Raw genomic sequence first — 17,448 nt, 5'->3', positions numbered from 1 at the left:
GCAGTAGGTAATAGAGCAAGCCGTTCAAAGCCATGATGGATGGCAAAAACTAGTGAGAAAAACAGTGCTGGGTATAGGCACAATTATGACAACCGTACATTGGCACGCGTAACTAGTGACCATCATGCCATTTGAAAAAGAAGTTGCAGTTAGTTTATGTGAAAATAAGCCCTACTGTAGTTAACACACACACTCTACAAAAAAAACATTAGTCAGATTTGACTGAAACCAGTTAAATTTGACCAGCCATTCAGGGTCAGCTGGGTGCAACTGAAAATCAGTCAATCGGACTAGTCCAGTCAGTATTGGAAAGTATACATGTAGTTAAGCAACTAACTAAAACTGGAGTCTGTCAAATTCAACTACCTTTTCTAGTCATAGTATGAAACTTTGCTTGTTGAACTAAATTTTTAGTCAATTTTCAATAACTAGGAAAACCAGCATGGGCGTCGCCAGGATTTTTTTCTAGAGGGGAGCAAAACATATTTTTCCCAAAAAATTCTTGTATTTCTGAACAAATTCTCGATTTCTCAGTTTTAGACGGGGGCAGGGACATTTTGCCCCCCCCCCCCCAACTCATTAAATTTACACCACTATGAGTTCGCGCCTCTTTTTCTTTTCTTTTTTTCTCTTTTTTTTTTTTTTTTTTTTTTTGGTGGCTTTTCCAGGGGGGGGGGGGGGCAAGCGCCCCCCCTTGCCCCCCCCCCCTCGCGACGCCCATGAAAACCAGTCAATATTTTGACTCAGTTGTTTTTAGAGTGCTGCAGGACGTGGTTGCTAACCAAACACTTGGCTACTGCAATGGTGGCTGATCCCGGGAAAACCGGATGGTCACGTGGTATTTTGATGTCATTATGATCGAAGCCTACAGAGCATACATACATTATTAAAGCAAAGCAACAAAGTTCGCATAGGCTGAGTAATTTGAGTTCTATCTTATTAACATCACCACAAGCATAGTCTGCAAGTTCAACGCACACTTTAGTATGTAGATGCTCTGCACATGCCAAGGAAACGGATGGGTTCCCATTCTCCAGCGCTGATGAGCATGGGTGTCAACAAACGCTGGTGTTGAAAGGCTTTTCACACGACTCCCTAGCGATATGAACAGGATCCGATGACATCAACATGAACTAACCAACCAAGCCCAAGGTGCCATGTTTGTCATGGTAACTCCGACTGATGACCATGAGCTATGATGAAATCTGACAGTAGCCCATCCCATGAGGACGATCAATTCTTGTTTCCATGGATATTTGCATGACCATGAGTATATTCTTAGTAATACCCATGTATACAGAGCAAAAACGGATAACCTCTGAAACAATACATCATATTCTATATTTGCATAGCCCGAAAGATAAATATATATCTTAAAACCTAACAGCACCCTCCAGTTCCTCAACCCCCCCCCCCAAAAAAAGAAAAAAGTAAGGCAAGATGCTATATTGGATCTATATTTGGATAATGGTTTCCCAATGCCAACTACTGACCGTGCTTTAAACACGATCGGTGAAGGACGCCAATTCATAGTCTAAGGAATGAAACCGGAGATGCAAAAAAGAACCATCTAAGACCTGTTGAGAACGGTTGAGTCGATACCCAGGAGGAATGGGGGGGGGGGGGGGATAGGGAGAAGGATTTCGTAGGCTCCGTCTGTCTCAGACAGTAGTACAAGTCAGCCGACTACAAGAAGGGAGAAAAAAAAACGATGACGGAGACTGTATATCGGAGATTGTCTGGAAGCAAGATTTCATTAAATAATGCAGCGGTCAGATCGTTATGACCCAGATTTACAAACCATGAACCTTTTTCTGAGATGTTCCACAAAGATTGTTATCAACCAGATTTTCACAAACTGAATTTTTTTCCCCCCTGAAAAGCTTGCATATATCTGATGGAATCGAATGAATGAATATAAATGTATGTCAACGACTCATGTTGACTGAGAAACATTTCAGGGATTTGATCGTATCTCAACTGCAGCTCATTTTGCCGGGCTAGGAACGAGCCCAGAAATGTCACCACGCAACCACCTGCAAGTAATGAACCGCAAGAATTATATGAATTCATGTAAAATTCTCAATCATCACATAGTCCAAAAAAAATCTGCAGACATTTGTGCTCTAGGTAGTTCACATTTCTGCGTGTTGGACTATCAGGGGTGAAATTACAATGACAAATTTGACAATTTATTATATATGTAGGCCCTATCTGAACAAAAATGGATGTCCAGTCAATCATATTTCGTGAGTGCATTCATTTTTTGTACCATAATTTTAAACTCTGCATACCACAGGTCAAAAAATTAAATTTTAAAGGGAATATACATCATTTGCTTTTGCTGTAATTTTCAGAAATGGATGGAATTGGGTGGTTGGAAATATATAGCAAATATAGTTACGCTGACTTTTTTAAGGTTTTGGGTTCGAAAATGCTATAAAAACCAAGAAAAACAATCATTTTCCTGTAGTCTGGTTCCCTGACTCCATATAAGAAGAAACAGAGTAGTTTACATACATTGGGGAATTGTAAGGTCAGGGAACCAGTCTAGCTGGCTCGTACCCGTTCATAGGTGTGTAATCGATTGCAAACAAGTGCGATGGTCAACTGGGGCCAGTATTTGAAACAAAGCCAGTTTTTTCCAACGCTGATCGGCCGATCAGCGTTGGAAATTGATACAAAAATACCACTTTTCTTGAAAATGACAGTATACTAGGTGCCATGATTTTACAGGATGCTTTACACTGTCATTCACTAACAGTCCAGCAAGGTATTTCAAAATGATTTGGTAGTTTTAGTTTTTGATGTTTGCAAATGTTGTATTTTCCCTTTAACTCATTTTTTCCCAAACAATTTTGTGTACCAAAGGTTACTTTCTGTAATTTAAGTAAAAAAAATAATCGTTTTTTATAAACCTGGTTGCTACATGTAATACTAGCTGTGGTGTGATTGATCATAACATCACTTGACATTAACAATAGACCACATTGATGTCACCCATCTGATCTGCAGTACAAAGCATTTCCTTAGCCAGTTCATTACTCGATCCATTCAAATGCACCGCCTCCATTAACTCACAATCCCAAGACCATTTGACTTTCAGTTGCCATGGTAACAGCCTGATGTATTCATGGGAGATTGGTAACAACCTTGTGTTGAGATTTCTGTGATAAGTCTGATATACGTTGCCACATATGGTCAATATAGGGTAATCTTTAAAGTGTATACCGTCTTGAAAGAATACAAAGGATCCCACCAAACAAATATGAAAGGATAAGTAGTAAACCTATTTTTTTAAGAATGTCAAAAATGTTATGTTACATGTTAATTTGAGAGATGTATAAGGGTCTATTCAAATTTTGAATCAGTCATCATTTCAGTTTATGTAGCATTTATATTATGTTCTCACCATGACTCTCAATCATATTTAATTCCCTTCATTTCCCATGAAATTTGCAAATTGACTTCGGAAATCTAAACATTTCACAGATTTCTTATTCTTAAAAAAAAAGAGAGGCCAATATGGAAGAGTAGTATGCTTTGCCAAAAGCAGAGACGAGGCTGTGTAATATCTTACATGCTATGGCTCATATCACAGTACACTATTGACCTGTCCACGTACGTGTCTCTAATTTGTAAAAAAGAAAAAAAGAAAAAAAAGGAGTGACGTACATATTCCATAAGGCATGGAGAGATCCATCCTCCTTACACTTCCCCACCATGTTTTGACAGGGTGATGAGGGATGGGTTGCTCTCTTCAAGCATTTTTCTAATTTTCTAACAAAAAAACAGGCACACAACTGGGAAGTCACAAAAATGAGGACATTCCGAGTTATACAAGACTGAGCTACAGTATTTTTCAGTTTTGAAGAGCATACAAGGGAATTGGTTAAAATAAAGAAAGGAGAAGTCAGCTTATCTGAGAAAAAGTTGCATGCTTGTAACATCAAAAAGTCACGGACTGTTTTCATAGGTACCAGCACATGTACATTTTGAGAAACATGATAGTTTCTGAATAAGAAAAAGGGGAGAAATATATAAGTAAACACACTTAATCCTACTCACCCCCCCCACCCCCAACAAAAAATGGCAAAACAACTTATTATACAACCCACAATATATTTCATATAGATATAAAAAAATACCTCTCTGAAAACATTAAATGTTTTATAATGTATAAACACAGTAAATCATAAACAGTCTTCTATTCCCTGAAGACATCTGTCATTCAAATATTCAATACCTTTACTTCATGTCGACTTCCCTGGATACATCCCTGAGCTAGGAGGTAGGATTATGGAACGTAAGGATTATGTTTCAGATTTGATCGGAGTGGATCAGGGTAATGGATGAACAGATGAAGTAGAAGTAATGGAACTTGTGATGAAGGCACAAGTCATTCTTTGCATCCCCCCCCCATTTCATTTCACATTTGCTATGGGTATTCAATTCCTTTCCCATATCATCAATAAAGCCAAACAAAATATTGTGTGTTTACGGTAACTCAGCCTACCTGGATATTTTGGGGCCAAATTGCCAACCTCAAAAGTTTTTATTGCCACATTTGGCCACAATTTAAAATATACTATATTTTTAAAATAAAAAAATCTTCCTTATGCAAGGTTTTTTTGGTTATTATTAGCAAATTAAAATTAATCAGGTTAATTAATCTGTTAAAGGTACCCCAAATATATATATATTTTTAGGTGAAACTGCCAACCTCAAAAGCTTTTTATTGCCACATTGGGCCAAAATAAAAAAATAAAAAAAACACAACTATATTTTGAAGAAAATAAATATGTTTATATAAGATTTCAGGCTTTGCATGGCGGAGTATCAGTATCATTTCGGTTTGTATCATGTCGCTCAGTAGATGTATAGGCTCTAGTCATACTATGGGGCAGGCTAGTCCAAACGTTGAGACAACCAAAGACAAGTGCGTTTAGAACTAAGCAGGAATGTTCTTATCAGAACTAAAAACTACTTAGCGAAAGTTGATAATAAGCAGGACAAGTTCTTTTCAGAACTAAACGTCTACTGATCGACAGTAGTTATTACCCTTTGGTGTTACTGCAAACCGAAACGATAACAAGAAATCTTACTTATGCAATTTTTTTTGTCTGTTTGTATTATGAGCAAATGCTCATAATAGAATTGGGTAACTAAACAGGATATTGTTAAAGGTATTCCTAAAGAAAGTATGTACAAAAGACCGACCGACTGACCAACGTTGCACAAAGTTACGAACACAATTGTTTTCCTACCTACCTACCAGGATAATTTTTAGGGTGTTACAATAAACCCCCCATTTTTGTTTTTAGCCTAAAGGAATTTTTATCGAGTTGCATTAGAAAGGACTCATTTTTTTTTTAGTTTTGGCGTGTGCATAGATTCTCTTCATAAAAAAATAATACTGAAGCAATCAGTATGTGCTTTGAATTATATATCAAGCAAGCTCTGACAAGTTTTGCGTAAAAAGACTGTGTGGTTACTATGGTTATCCTTTTTGATTCAAACACTGGAAGGGCAAAAAAAACAACCTAATTTTTCGCATGAATGATCTGCATGTCAATTGAAATTGGGTTCCTACATTAGGCCACAACACTTGAGACATTACTTAAGGATTCGTTTATCCTGCTGTCGTTCTGATGTCAGTTTAATGTCTTGTATCTTCTTGCATTTTGACTAAACAATAAAAGTAACTTTTAATGTTTCAAGATATTTAGTTGTAAAGTCACATTCTTGACTTAAACTTTTTTGCTCGTTGTAAACAACTTTAAAACAAATATCAAATTTTCTTATTGAAACAAGTCAGTGTCCTCAGATTATTTAACAATTCCCATTGCAATTTCCAAATCTCACGCACTGAGTGTCTCAAATATATTCACACCATTTGCAAGTACTTTACCGTACGTTGATTTGCATAACCCGGCCCCTTGCGTTACCTGCTGCTTCACTGCAAATCCCATAGGGAATACGGGGCACCAGATGTAATTTTGAAGTTGACATTGTATATGTTAGGATTGGAAAACAACATGTTGGCAGAGTCATGCTCTATTGAGAATGCAGATTGCCAATTTAAAATTTACATTTCCCATTAGAATTTGCTGGGCACCGTGTTTTAATAGTTCACATTCACAAACTTTCAAAGTTCTGGATGTGGAAACTTTAAACGGGAAATTGTTGAAACTTTAAAAAGTTCAAGTCATCACCCAAACTAGCTGAACAAAAGTACCAAAGTGCTGGTAAGACATCCTTAATTAATCAAGTCAGATATATTTTTTTGTTCATTCGGATATTCTATTAACCCTCCTGCTATTTAAGCAGTCACAGACAGTCAAATTTCACTTCCACTTCCCCTGCTATACTTTTAACAAGGGCTATAGCTTGTCATTAGCAGTCAGATCATATGTCAAGCAAGTACTGTGTCTAGTCAAACTGGGTCAACAGACAAAGCAGGCAAGTTGTGGTCACAGCTGTTTTATCACTCATCCAAAGTAAAAGCATAGCTGAATCAGGTTACTTAATCAGTCCAAGGCAAGTCAATCCTGCTTTATGTTGGCTGGGAATTCTTAAGGGTTGAAAGCAGTCACTTGATTGCAAGGGCGTCAATCACTTTTCAAAAGTGGGGGAGGGACATTCGTTGATCAGAACTAATGCAAGTGCGAAGCCCTTATGGCGTGGGCTCAGGGCCCGCTTAAGGGCCCCGAACAATTTAGGATACAAGACGCTCTGTGGTGCGATCTGAGGCAATTTCTGACCACTTTTAACACATTTTTTTTAAAGTAAAAGATCGTAATTTAAACATCATTTTTAAGTTTGGAGTAATTGATTCAGCTATTCTGAGCTATAAAATCATATGTAGGTTTCTCTGTTTTTGGAGAGGGACGAAAAAAGTGGGGGGAAGGGGACAAACAATATGATATCCCCCCCCCCTCCTCCACCGATTGGCGTCCATGCTTAATTGATTTTGACAGCAAGGACAACTTAAGGCACAGAATGTATGTTTGCATAGGAGGGTTAAATGATCAGAATCCATTGGAATCCAGAATTCCATATTTACGTAATCGGCTTTTTCGACACAACTAGGACCATCTGTTTTGGAATAATTTAGTATTCCATTATTGGAAACTGCACTTGACTGAATATTTGAATACTCGAAACCTGCCGATCAAGTTGTACACACGGCAGCTGTGCTGCCTTCCTCCCTGGTCAAAAGTTGCATACAATTTACAAAGCATGCCGGTTAAAACTTGCACGCAGCGATGGATATTAATTATGGGCCGATGGAGTACTTGCAGTAAGGACTGTATGACCATCAATGGACTTTACTTAACTAGCTAAAAGAATGGGACCAATAAATAGGCGTCGACAAAAACAAGAAAAAGTGACAATAAAAAATGCAACTTTGCGATTAAAATCACATCACAGTCGTGTGTGCACTTGCATATTTTTTCTTTTCTTTTTGAATATTCAAATTGCAAAAAGCTATTCAAATATTTAGTTGATGATCAAATATTCGGTATATTCGGGACAGCCCCAGACACAACTCTTGAATTTACATTTGCCAATCAAACAAACATGTAATTGTTGAACTGCCGCTTGCTTAAACAGACAGATCCAATAAGCCCAACCCCACAATGTTTTGACCAATATTTGAAGCTACAGTCCATCATTTGCAGCGATTCGAAAAGTAACTGACGTAATTATTGTTGAAAAACATACTTGGTTGAAAGATAGTAAGGGAACTAAACTCCCTGTGAAATTATTCTTTTTGGCATGCTGTCATTTTGAAGAAATCAATGAAAGAAGGCCTTTCCAACGATTGTTGGAAATTTCCGTTAGTAGTTCGCTTTTTTATTTGGTGAAGCACGCACGCAAGCGTTGACACGACACACACGTGTGCGCGGTTGCTATAATTCGTCGGTTCAGTGCGAAACATCGCGAAGCTGCATTCGGATCAGTTTCGGACACTGAATTTCAAGTATGCAAAGTAATTTAGGACTTTCAACTAAAATTTAGGAATGCCGTTTGCAAATATAAAAAGCCGTACGTGTCCGAATTACTTGGCTGTGTCCGGGAATAACACGTGCACCTATGGAAACCACTGGCTAGCCGCTGCAGCCACTTCCCATAGACTCGTGTGTTATTTCTGGCTACTGCCAAAGTTTCTGGAAAGGCAAACTATTTTTGTATTTCATTCATCAAAACATTGACAAAAAAAATTCTTGAGATTTGTGGGTTTACTTTTTGCTGGGCTAATAAAATCAGATTCTTACCTTGACCATCAGAAGTCCCTTGGAAACTGCCCGATCTTCGTTCTGACTCTGACTGAAACATTCAAACGCTGCGTCCAGGATTGGGTAGCGGCTGGCAAACAACAGACCACTGTTCAAGAAATGTCTGTTAATTCTCCAGGAGTCCACGCCTACGTCGTAGATGATGTGACTGAACCACAGGTGGAGAGTCTTGACAAGTTTCTTGGCGGCTCTGCGCTCGAAGACCTCTTGAAAACAGATGAAGTCCAAACCGGCGGGAAAATTGATGTTGACGGCGTGTTCCGACGGTGAAGGAACGTCTCCTATCTTATTTTCACTGTGGAGTTTTTGATGTTGAGGACCGCCAGTGAGTGTGTGGGGCTTTGGCTCATGGAAAGGTGTTATAGGTACCTCAATCTGAATGCTACAGTCTAAGTTTGGAGTGGAGGCCAAGGATTCTGATGGCGTTGGGGTATCCGAGATGTCTTTGGGTACGATATCAGGCACAGAGTTCAAGTTATCTAGCGGATCATTTCTTGAGTCTTGATCGGCATCTCTAGAATCTCTTAACATGTCTCCATTGACAGGTGTGTCCGGTGTAAGAGGTGTGTCCCCATTGCATTGGTGAATGGGTTCCCCGTTCTCACAATTATCCCTGATCTTATCGGTACCCTGCGCAAAGAAGGACGTTTCTTCCGGTAGGATATTTGTGTACGTCACACAGGACACTTCTGCGTCACTGACGTCTAGTTGATTGCTTTCTCCGACATTAAACAGACTCATTGGGTTGGTGGAGGCCGGTGGGTGTATGCTGTAGGTTTTCAGTTCACTGTCCGATGGAGATTGGACAAAAATCCTTGGGCTTGGTCTGACTTGCGAGTTAATGATCCGACGTGCGAGATTGACCGACCGGGTCTGAACATTCCGGAGGTTGTTTAATCTTGACATGCCCTCCGGCATAAGGCAAGTATCGATAACGGCGAGTTTGAAGAAGTGTTTGGATGAGAGATCCGCCCATATACACTCGTTAACGTTGACCCGACTTGGTGTGTCTGCAAAGGAGTACATGTACGGGGCACGCTTGCTGGCTAGATACACCCTGGCGATGAAACCAAACAACGCAAAGGGGGAGAACGCGATGATCAGGGCGAGGCAGACAGGCAGCGAGAAGAGGAGAATCACGCAGCGTTCGTAGCATGGTGCCTCCTCCTCATTTCGGGATTCATCTGTCGTCCGTATCACTAAGGACAGAAGTCGGTTGACCGACCAGATCCATGGCAGCATGAAGCCGTAGGCCACCGAGTACATCCTTGCGTTATGTTTGCTTCTAAAAGCCGTCTTGTACAACATGATTCCAACTTCATTCACACAGCCAGTCAACTAAATATGTTCGACTGAGACGAATTCACTCACACTTAGTCAAAATTTGGTTCCCCGAAATCTTGACTTTCTTCGAACTGCAGGTTATAATAGCCTGTCCTTGTGTCTATTTTCTACCATCTTTTCCAATCTAAGGTTTTATTCGTTCACCATTTTGCAATCAATGTGTGCTCACATCCAGCAAACCTGTTGACGTAAAGGAAGCCTGGATACGGTGTAACCTATCGCCGAGCCTACAACCGGCATCTGTTTAAAGACTCTCTCCGGTTATCCAAACCACTCTTCGATACACCACTATCCAGACTCATCGGGGAGTGTTTAGTAAACACCGGTCCGCTGTTGTGCAATCCTAGATGCTCCATCTCTGTTTACCATCGTTATCTGCTCGCAAGTCTTGCTCTCGCTTTGGCGTATGCGGTCGACGATGCATCCCGCGATTTCTCATCCCGTCCTCAATCAACCATGACCTGTTTACATGTCCATTCTGCTGCTGAATCATCCTTCATTCAGTCAGAGCGTCGACTAGAACGAATGACCGGCAACTTCTCGCCTCTTCCGTCACAGCCAATCAATATCTAGTTGGGAAGGGGGGGGGGTTTACAAATGACCTTCTGGCATTTGCCGAGTCCAGTTCTCTCCTTGCAGATATCCACATCTCAGTTTATCCTCGGATGCAGAACCTGCAAAAAGCAAACTTCATATATTATTCAAGAAGTAATGTGTCATAAATAAAACTTTCTTGGAAAAATAATGAAAATTTTAGTAACGTCACAGTTCTAAAAAGCCCATCAGGCATGTAATTTATGAATCTGTTTTAGCATTTATTAATGCTATCCTGTATCAAGTTAACAAGATCCTGATTCCCATTTTACAAGGGCCATGAAGTGAATTTTTCTTAGGAACATATTTTGTGCAATTTTCTCAGGCTCCTCTTAAATGTATGAAAAATATTTGAAATCCTTTTTTGGCACTTAACAATTAAAAATTTAAAATGTTCCGTGCTTTCTGGACAACTGAAAGCGCTGTTGCTGTGATGTCATTTCAGGAAGACACTGTTCAATTTAGGAGGTTTCTGTTTAATTTGTGAACCCAAAAATTTGCTTATTGAAAAAAATTGTGAGAAAAGTTTGCTTATTGCCAATTACTGCCATGTACTGGCACAACAACGAATCACCAAAGAAAAGGAAATTTATGACGGTGAAATCTCCAAAATTCTGCCAACTTTTGGTGCTGAAACAGCTGTAACATCAATGTTTCTGCCTGAAATGACATCATACTTTTGTTCATGAATATGGAAATGAACAGTAGCATAAAACCAAATAGGTACCAAAATACCCTTGAAAATGGCAAAACGAAAATTTAAAAAGGTTAAGTGAGACACAAAGGTGCATTCCCAAGGATTCCATTAAACAAATTACATTGCATGGGCCTTTTAAATACAACTCTCTGAACGATTGTTCTTTCCTAACAGATCTGACTCCTCCAATTGTAATATGATTTTTTACATGCCTTATAGGGACTGTTTTGTTGTTGAACGGAACAGTTTGTTCCGTACAACATTTTTGACAGTGCTTTCTTGAAACATTTATTTTTTGAACTTCTGAAGAAACTAACAGCGTTCTTGGGAATTGACTGAGCACTGTCGATATCAGAATTTGCAATAAGCGATATATCGGAAATCCAATATCGAGAATATTCAGTATATCGATTATCCCCATGTAAAAGTTAAAGACCATAAAGATGACACTTGATAAAAAAAAAATCAATCTTAAATCCCAATTTTCCACAGCTTTCTCTGGGGTTATTTGCTCAAATGTTTTTTTAAACAAATCTCTGCACTGAGGGTTTGTCCAGAATAGACGGTTTCTTTTAAGGTTTTACATTAGGGGAGACCAAGAATTTCAGCGAACGCAGAGCACAAAGCGTGGCCGCTTATTATTTCATGATTATTTTATTTTCAGTCACAAACACAAGTTAGCGCCGAATTATATTTTATTATACAGTAAAAACAAAGTAAAAGTACAAACGGAAGATCTGCTTTGGTAATAATCTGACCTGTTTTTGATATTTTTTCAATAAAACAATTGCTATTGGCGATATCGATATCAAAATAATATTGAATAATCGAGTAATATCGATATATCAATGGTGCTTAGAAATGACGACCTTAAAAAAATACCTGATCAAGAATAAATATGCTATTTTCCAGATGGCAATAATATACAAACCCACCATGCGCACCCTGCATGATACACGGAACATTCTGGATTTACAAACATAATGTAATGCAAATTACTCCCCTTGTTGTTATATTGCAACACTGACCCTAAGCTACAAGCAAATTGACACAAATTTCCCATATAGATCTTCAGGCAACATTCAAACATATTCAAATTGTTCTGAATTTATTTCCTATTCCTCCCATACTCTGAGCTTTGCTTTAAACCGCCGGCTCGTCTCCCTATACTGTGAATAAATCTGTCTCCAGTGCTCATCTAGAATTCCTCATTTCCATGCGATGCAACAAGTCTGAAATCAACGTGCTTATAACCCACAATGCATCAGTGCACTGTCGCCCCGGACAAGCAGAGAGGGATACTCAGAGGGCTCAATAAATATTACACTTATCAGCGGACCCGGCATACTGTGTACCTCAAGTCGGTACTCCTCTGATGAGCAGATTGCTGTAGAAAAATCACCCCGGCTCCGACACTAATTGCATGTACTATGGGACATTAGACGACACACTACACGAAGTAATTTATTTGTACTTGAAGATTAACATCTGAGGTCGGAACATACGTAGTGTAGCCTTTGATGTCTTGGAAACAGAGTGGATTCTCAGAGACGATGTGATCTGCACTCGAAATGTAGATTGTTTTCTCCACAGTTACAAACATTGGATTGTTGCCAACTGATAATTGAACAACATAACAACAACAAAATGGCTTTTAAATTAAGTTAATTGACTGAATGTTTTTGTCAAAAAAAGAATTTACATAGTCATGGCTGTAAAAGATAATTAATAACATTGTAACTATAAATTAAATGAAAAGTTCAGAGACAGGGTTGAGTTTAAGGGAACATGATAAATCCACGAAATAATCAGCCGAGGGTTTGAGGCTTGCCGAGGGCCCGCAGAGCAATGCATAATCTTTGATCTATATTTGTATTTGTCTAAAGGCACCACTTAAAATACCCATCTCCTAATTTGTTCTATAATAGTGTAAATTTTTCAAGATAAAAACACCTTTAGTGGTAAATACTCAGGATTTTCGGATTTAAAAAAGATTCTTTAAAGATCCTGACAAAAAATCCTGAAATCAAGAAAAATCCTGACAAATCTATTAGAGAATAAATTATTAGGCTTTAAAAGTTCTTGTCGTGAAGTTCATCTGGGTCAAATTATTTTTGCCCCCCCTCTGAATCTGCGCAAAAGTCTACTGAATCCAATTAAAAAAAGAAGAAGTTATTTTCATTGACAGAGGGCACAAAATACCAAAATTATAAAAACCAGTCAAAAAAAAAAAAACCTGGAATAATCCCTTTGAGTTATTTGCCTAGCGCTGCTAAGTCAATTTTCATTGTCAAGAATTTCAATAGGCCTACCAGTCATCAAATTAAGAACCATGTTTGCATAGCTTCACCAAAAAAAAATGATAAATAATCTTCTCATTTAAACACAATTTCCTGAATAATTCATGCAGCAATCAAATTTCCCATCAGATTAAAAAAATTTCAAAACGATGACTCAACCACGAATGAGTAATAAATTATGGATAGAGAAAATGAGCGGCACAATGGCACCAACAAACAAGAAAAATTGCCTCTGGAAATCACCGGAACAAAAAAAAAAATCTGTCCAAATGATAAATTATCTCTCAAAGAGATCAGCCGCGATTACCAGGCAGATTTTAGTCATGCTTTGGCGATTGTTGGGGGTTAAAATTTCCGACATCGAGCCCCAGGGGTCTCCGAGAGAAAGTCTGGCTGGCTCTTAATGGGCAAGTAACACCTGAGAATAATGAGCACTCAGCGAATCGAGTGGATCTTGCCCTCTGATTTATTTAGCACTCAGACACGAGGGAGCCAAGAATGAAGGTGGCTGGTTACTGATCACCACAGGCAACCTATAGGACATCATTCTCATATTGCCAACATAGGTCAAAGGTCAACAACTTTTTGGCTCATTAGTTTTTGGGGAGGCTCTTGACTAGCTCAATGACAGATTTGAGTATTTATGCGAATCGCTGACAATACATTGGCTAATTTTGCAACTCTCATTGTTGGTTTCTGATGGGATATTAAAATTAGTTCATGAATGCTCATCTCTTCGTAAAAAGTATCATTCGTGTAATTTCCGTATTTTCATCTTTATGTACCCAAAACTAAACAAATTCTACACTGGTTTCCAGTTTTTTGATGTAGTCTAGACTACTTAGGGGCTTAACCTGTGAATTTTGTTTAAAAAACAAAAAAATGTACCATTGCAATGCACTGTATTATTTGTGTATTTAACATCGGGGAAAAAAACACAAGTACATAATTATAAACACCTATGACTAAATAAATAAAACCTGAAAAGAGTGAGTTGAGAATGCAAGACTCCTATAGGTCTCTCCCAAATATACCAAATATTCCATCATCGACTAAACATTCGAATAGCTTTTTGCTGGTTTGAATATGCAAAAACCAAAAAACTATGCACGTAAACTCATAGTGCCACTTTTGTTGTTGTTGATGGTAACGTTTTTGTCGACGGCTGTTCATTGTTCCTGTCCTTTAAGCAGGTTAAAATGAGCGGCACAATGGCACCAACGAACAAGAACATTTTTTGATGTTGTTGATGGTAACTTTTTTGTCGAAGGCTGTTCATTGTTCCTGTCCTTTTAGCAGGTTAAAGTGAACGGCACAATGGCACCAACGAACAAGAAATTTTTTTGATGTTGTTGATGGTAACGTTATTGTCGACGGCTGTTCATTGTTCCTGTCCTTCTAGCAAGTTAAAACCCTTGACCATCATGTTGACAGTTATAAAATGCTTACTGCAAAACACTGCAGTGGACCATAATGGAGCAATGAGCGGCCTATATCGATCGTTGCACACAAAGTTTAACTGGCACGCTCCGCAGGCACCTTTTGCCCGGCATGGCATGCAGTTTCAGCTGGCAGTTTCGAATATCTGAATATTAGGTCAAACACGGTTTTGAGTAATCGAACAGTAAATTATTCGAAAACGGACAGCCCTACTCCTAAAATACAAAATGTGTTGCAAAAATCCTGACAATTGTTTCAACTCCTTCATCCCTTCATCTTAAAACTGTAAAATTGATTTATCTACTTTCACTATTCTAAAAACAAAGAAATGTCCTTTCATTTTACTCTAAAGCAAGAATGATACAAACAAATTACTGGCCAACTCAAACACTTACATTATTACATTACAAAATGGCAACAGACATAAAAAGGCAACAAGGTACTTTTCACAAAAGAACATCAATCAACTCACCATCATAAGACTCATCCGGACAACTTGACACAGCAAGCACCTTTCTGCATTCAATAGTACAGCTTACAATTCACCCCGACACATCATCAACACAAGCCCGTCACATAATTCATGCTCGTCATAAGACACTGCGTCTCCGCACAGCATCACCAAGACACTGGCCTCTGCTGGACACACCTCCTGGCACGTGTCCGCCTCACCGCATCCTGCAGTCACTGATGAGGAAGTAAACGCACAAGTGAAGACAATGCCATCATAATGCACCATTTCTCCGAGCCCAAACTATTGACGGAGAATGCGCGTGCAGTGTCAGTGATTGTCACACGATGCCTGAATGCAGCCTCATATGGTGCTGATCGTTTCCTACAAACGTCATCGACACTGCGTAAGGTTTCACTGTCGCTGACCAATTTCTTGTCAGACTCTATATCCAAGAAAAAAAATTAGAAGCCTTATTTCTGCCAATATCCCTGATTTCAAACTCCATGTCTATATTCACAGTTCAGAAACAAAAACAGCTAAGCATGTCTAAAGAAAACGGAAAAAAAGGATGCTTTCGGCATTATTCAATGATTTGTCCTTTATTAAAATAATTTATTGGGATATTTCCAAATGTTTGTACAAATGAAATAGCTTTTTCATACCGTTTCCATTACTAAAATAACTAATCTAGTACTCTTACATTAACACAAAGAAAGATATTAAATGATATATTTTCTAAAAAGTATCTACCGATTTCTTTTTCTTGTTTTTTTTTTTTTTTTTTTACAAGAAAAAGTATTTGAGAAAATTCATGTTGTAAAATTAAATATTCAATGAACATCTAAACTACCCAATTCAAAACAGAAACAACATGAAACATGAGGCGAAGAAGGAAAAAGAACGGTTTTGAAAACCCGAGAACAGTGGGTCAATACTGCAAAATGAAGGTGAACAAATCCCGCATTACCATGGCAACCAAAATGAGCAGAGGGAGAGGTTATTGATCTTTCGATCATCTCACATGCAGTGACTGCGTATGAGTGCATACGAGTCTCCGTTAAGCATCTTGCACTAGGGTGAAGAGGTAATGAGGTGGAGAAGATTTCGTTCTTCTTTTTCAGTCATAGTTGAAACATGTACACGTCTGCACTCTCAACTAAAGAGAATTCTTAATCCAAACGATAACTGTTCGGAAATTTATATTGCATATGCAGTCCACTGATTACAAAAAGTGTTTTGAAATGGTTCAGTGTTATTTTGAGATCAATTAAACAACTGCAATCTTTTTAACATGTTTTAAAATAATGCAGCATTGAATATTACAGCAACTTGCCACTGCATTAGACCAATCTACAGATTTTTGATTTAAAATTTAATAAGTCATTGTCTGGCCCAGACAATAGTTTATTCAGAATTTACATGACGGAGATTTTTATGTTTTGACTTAAGTCTTTCTTGTCTTAATGCCGTGACAAAAATGATGGAAAAAGCCAGGATATTTTCTACAACTAAAAAAATAAAATAATTTGATTTATTGAATGACAATCAAACAAAAAGGGAAAATGGATGGGAACGAATGCTTCCAATAAAATTCAGTCGATGCTGTTATGCAGGTTTTGTCACAAATGGCTATAAATTGGAAACGAGTTAAAACCATGGCTGGTGTTATACCGTGTTAAAGGGAATATACAACATTTGCAAACATCGAAAAATAAAACTACCAAGTTTTTAAGAAATACCTTACTAGGATGTTGGTAAATGACAGTCTAAAGCATCCTGTAAAATTATGGCACCTGGTGTGAAGTCATTTCCAAGAAAATGGTATTTTTGTATACATTTCCAACGGTGGTCGGCCGACCACCGTTGGAAAAACCTAACTATATTTCAACTACTGCTCCAAATTTACCCTTTTTCAGTCCAAATTTTGTTTTGTATTGGTTACATGTTCATGAATGGGTGCAGGCCAGCTAGACTGGTTCCCTTACCTTACAATTTTCTGGCAACTATAAATTGATCCATTTCATCTTTACTGGAGTCAGGGAACCAGACTACTTGAACAATTTTGTTTTTCTTGGTTTTTCCAGCATTTTCGAACATAAACCTTCAAGCATGTCAGTGTAACAATATTTGATATATTATACTAACCCCTCAAATACTCCATTTCTGAAAATTACAGCAAAAGCCAATGATGTACATTCCCTTTAAAGATATCCATGCAAGGGAAAATTATACATGTATGCCCCAAGAAACTATCAAAGCATTATGGGAAGCGTGCTTAATGGCTGGCCTTAAGGGGTACGTGGTCCTTAATTAAGT

The 17,448-nt window shown here is 38.3% G+C and overlaps 1 protein-coding gene across 4 annotated transcripts in view; it reads right to left on the bottom strand.

The window, feature by feature from the left end:
• LOC119737382 (sphingomyelin phosphodiesterase 5-like) overlaps nucleotides 1–17,448 on the bottom strand; it is a 50,207-nt gene that overhangs the window by 30,542 nt on the left and 2,217 nt on the right. For 3 of the 4 annotated variants that reach the window (XR_005272370.1, XM_038211704.1, XM_038211702.1), the window contains exons 2-3: nucleotides 15,151–15,365; nucleotides 8,283–10,321 (exon numbers count right to left, since the gene is read on the bottom strand). Coding sequence is in view for 3 of the 4 variants with exons in the window: in XM_038211704.1 (XP_038067632.1) it covers nucleotides 8,283–9,611 (1,329 nt within the window). In the remaining variant the exon portion in view is untranslated. Of the gene's footprint in view, nucleotides 1–8,282; nucleotides 10,322–15,150; nucleotides 15,575–17,448 lie in introns of all 4 variants that reach the window. The other variant, XM_038211703.1, reaches the window with a different exon arrangement.

The sequence above is a fragment of the Patiria miniata genome, unplaced genomic scaffold, assembly GCF_015706575.1.
Source record: "Patiria miniata isolate m_02_andy unplaced genomic scaffold, ASM1570657v1 HiC_scaffold_3, whole genome shotgun sequence".
Taxonomy (NCBI): Eukaryota; Metazoa; Echinodermata; class Asteroidea; order Valvatida; family Asterinidae; genus Patiria; species Patiria miniata.
This window is presented reverse-complemented; position numbering and strand designations above follow the sequence as displayed.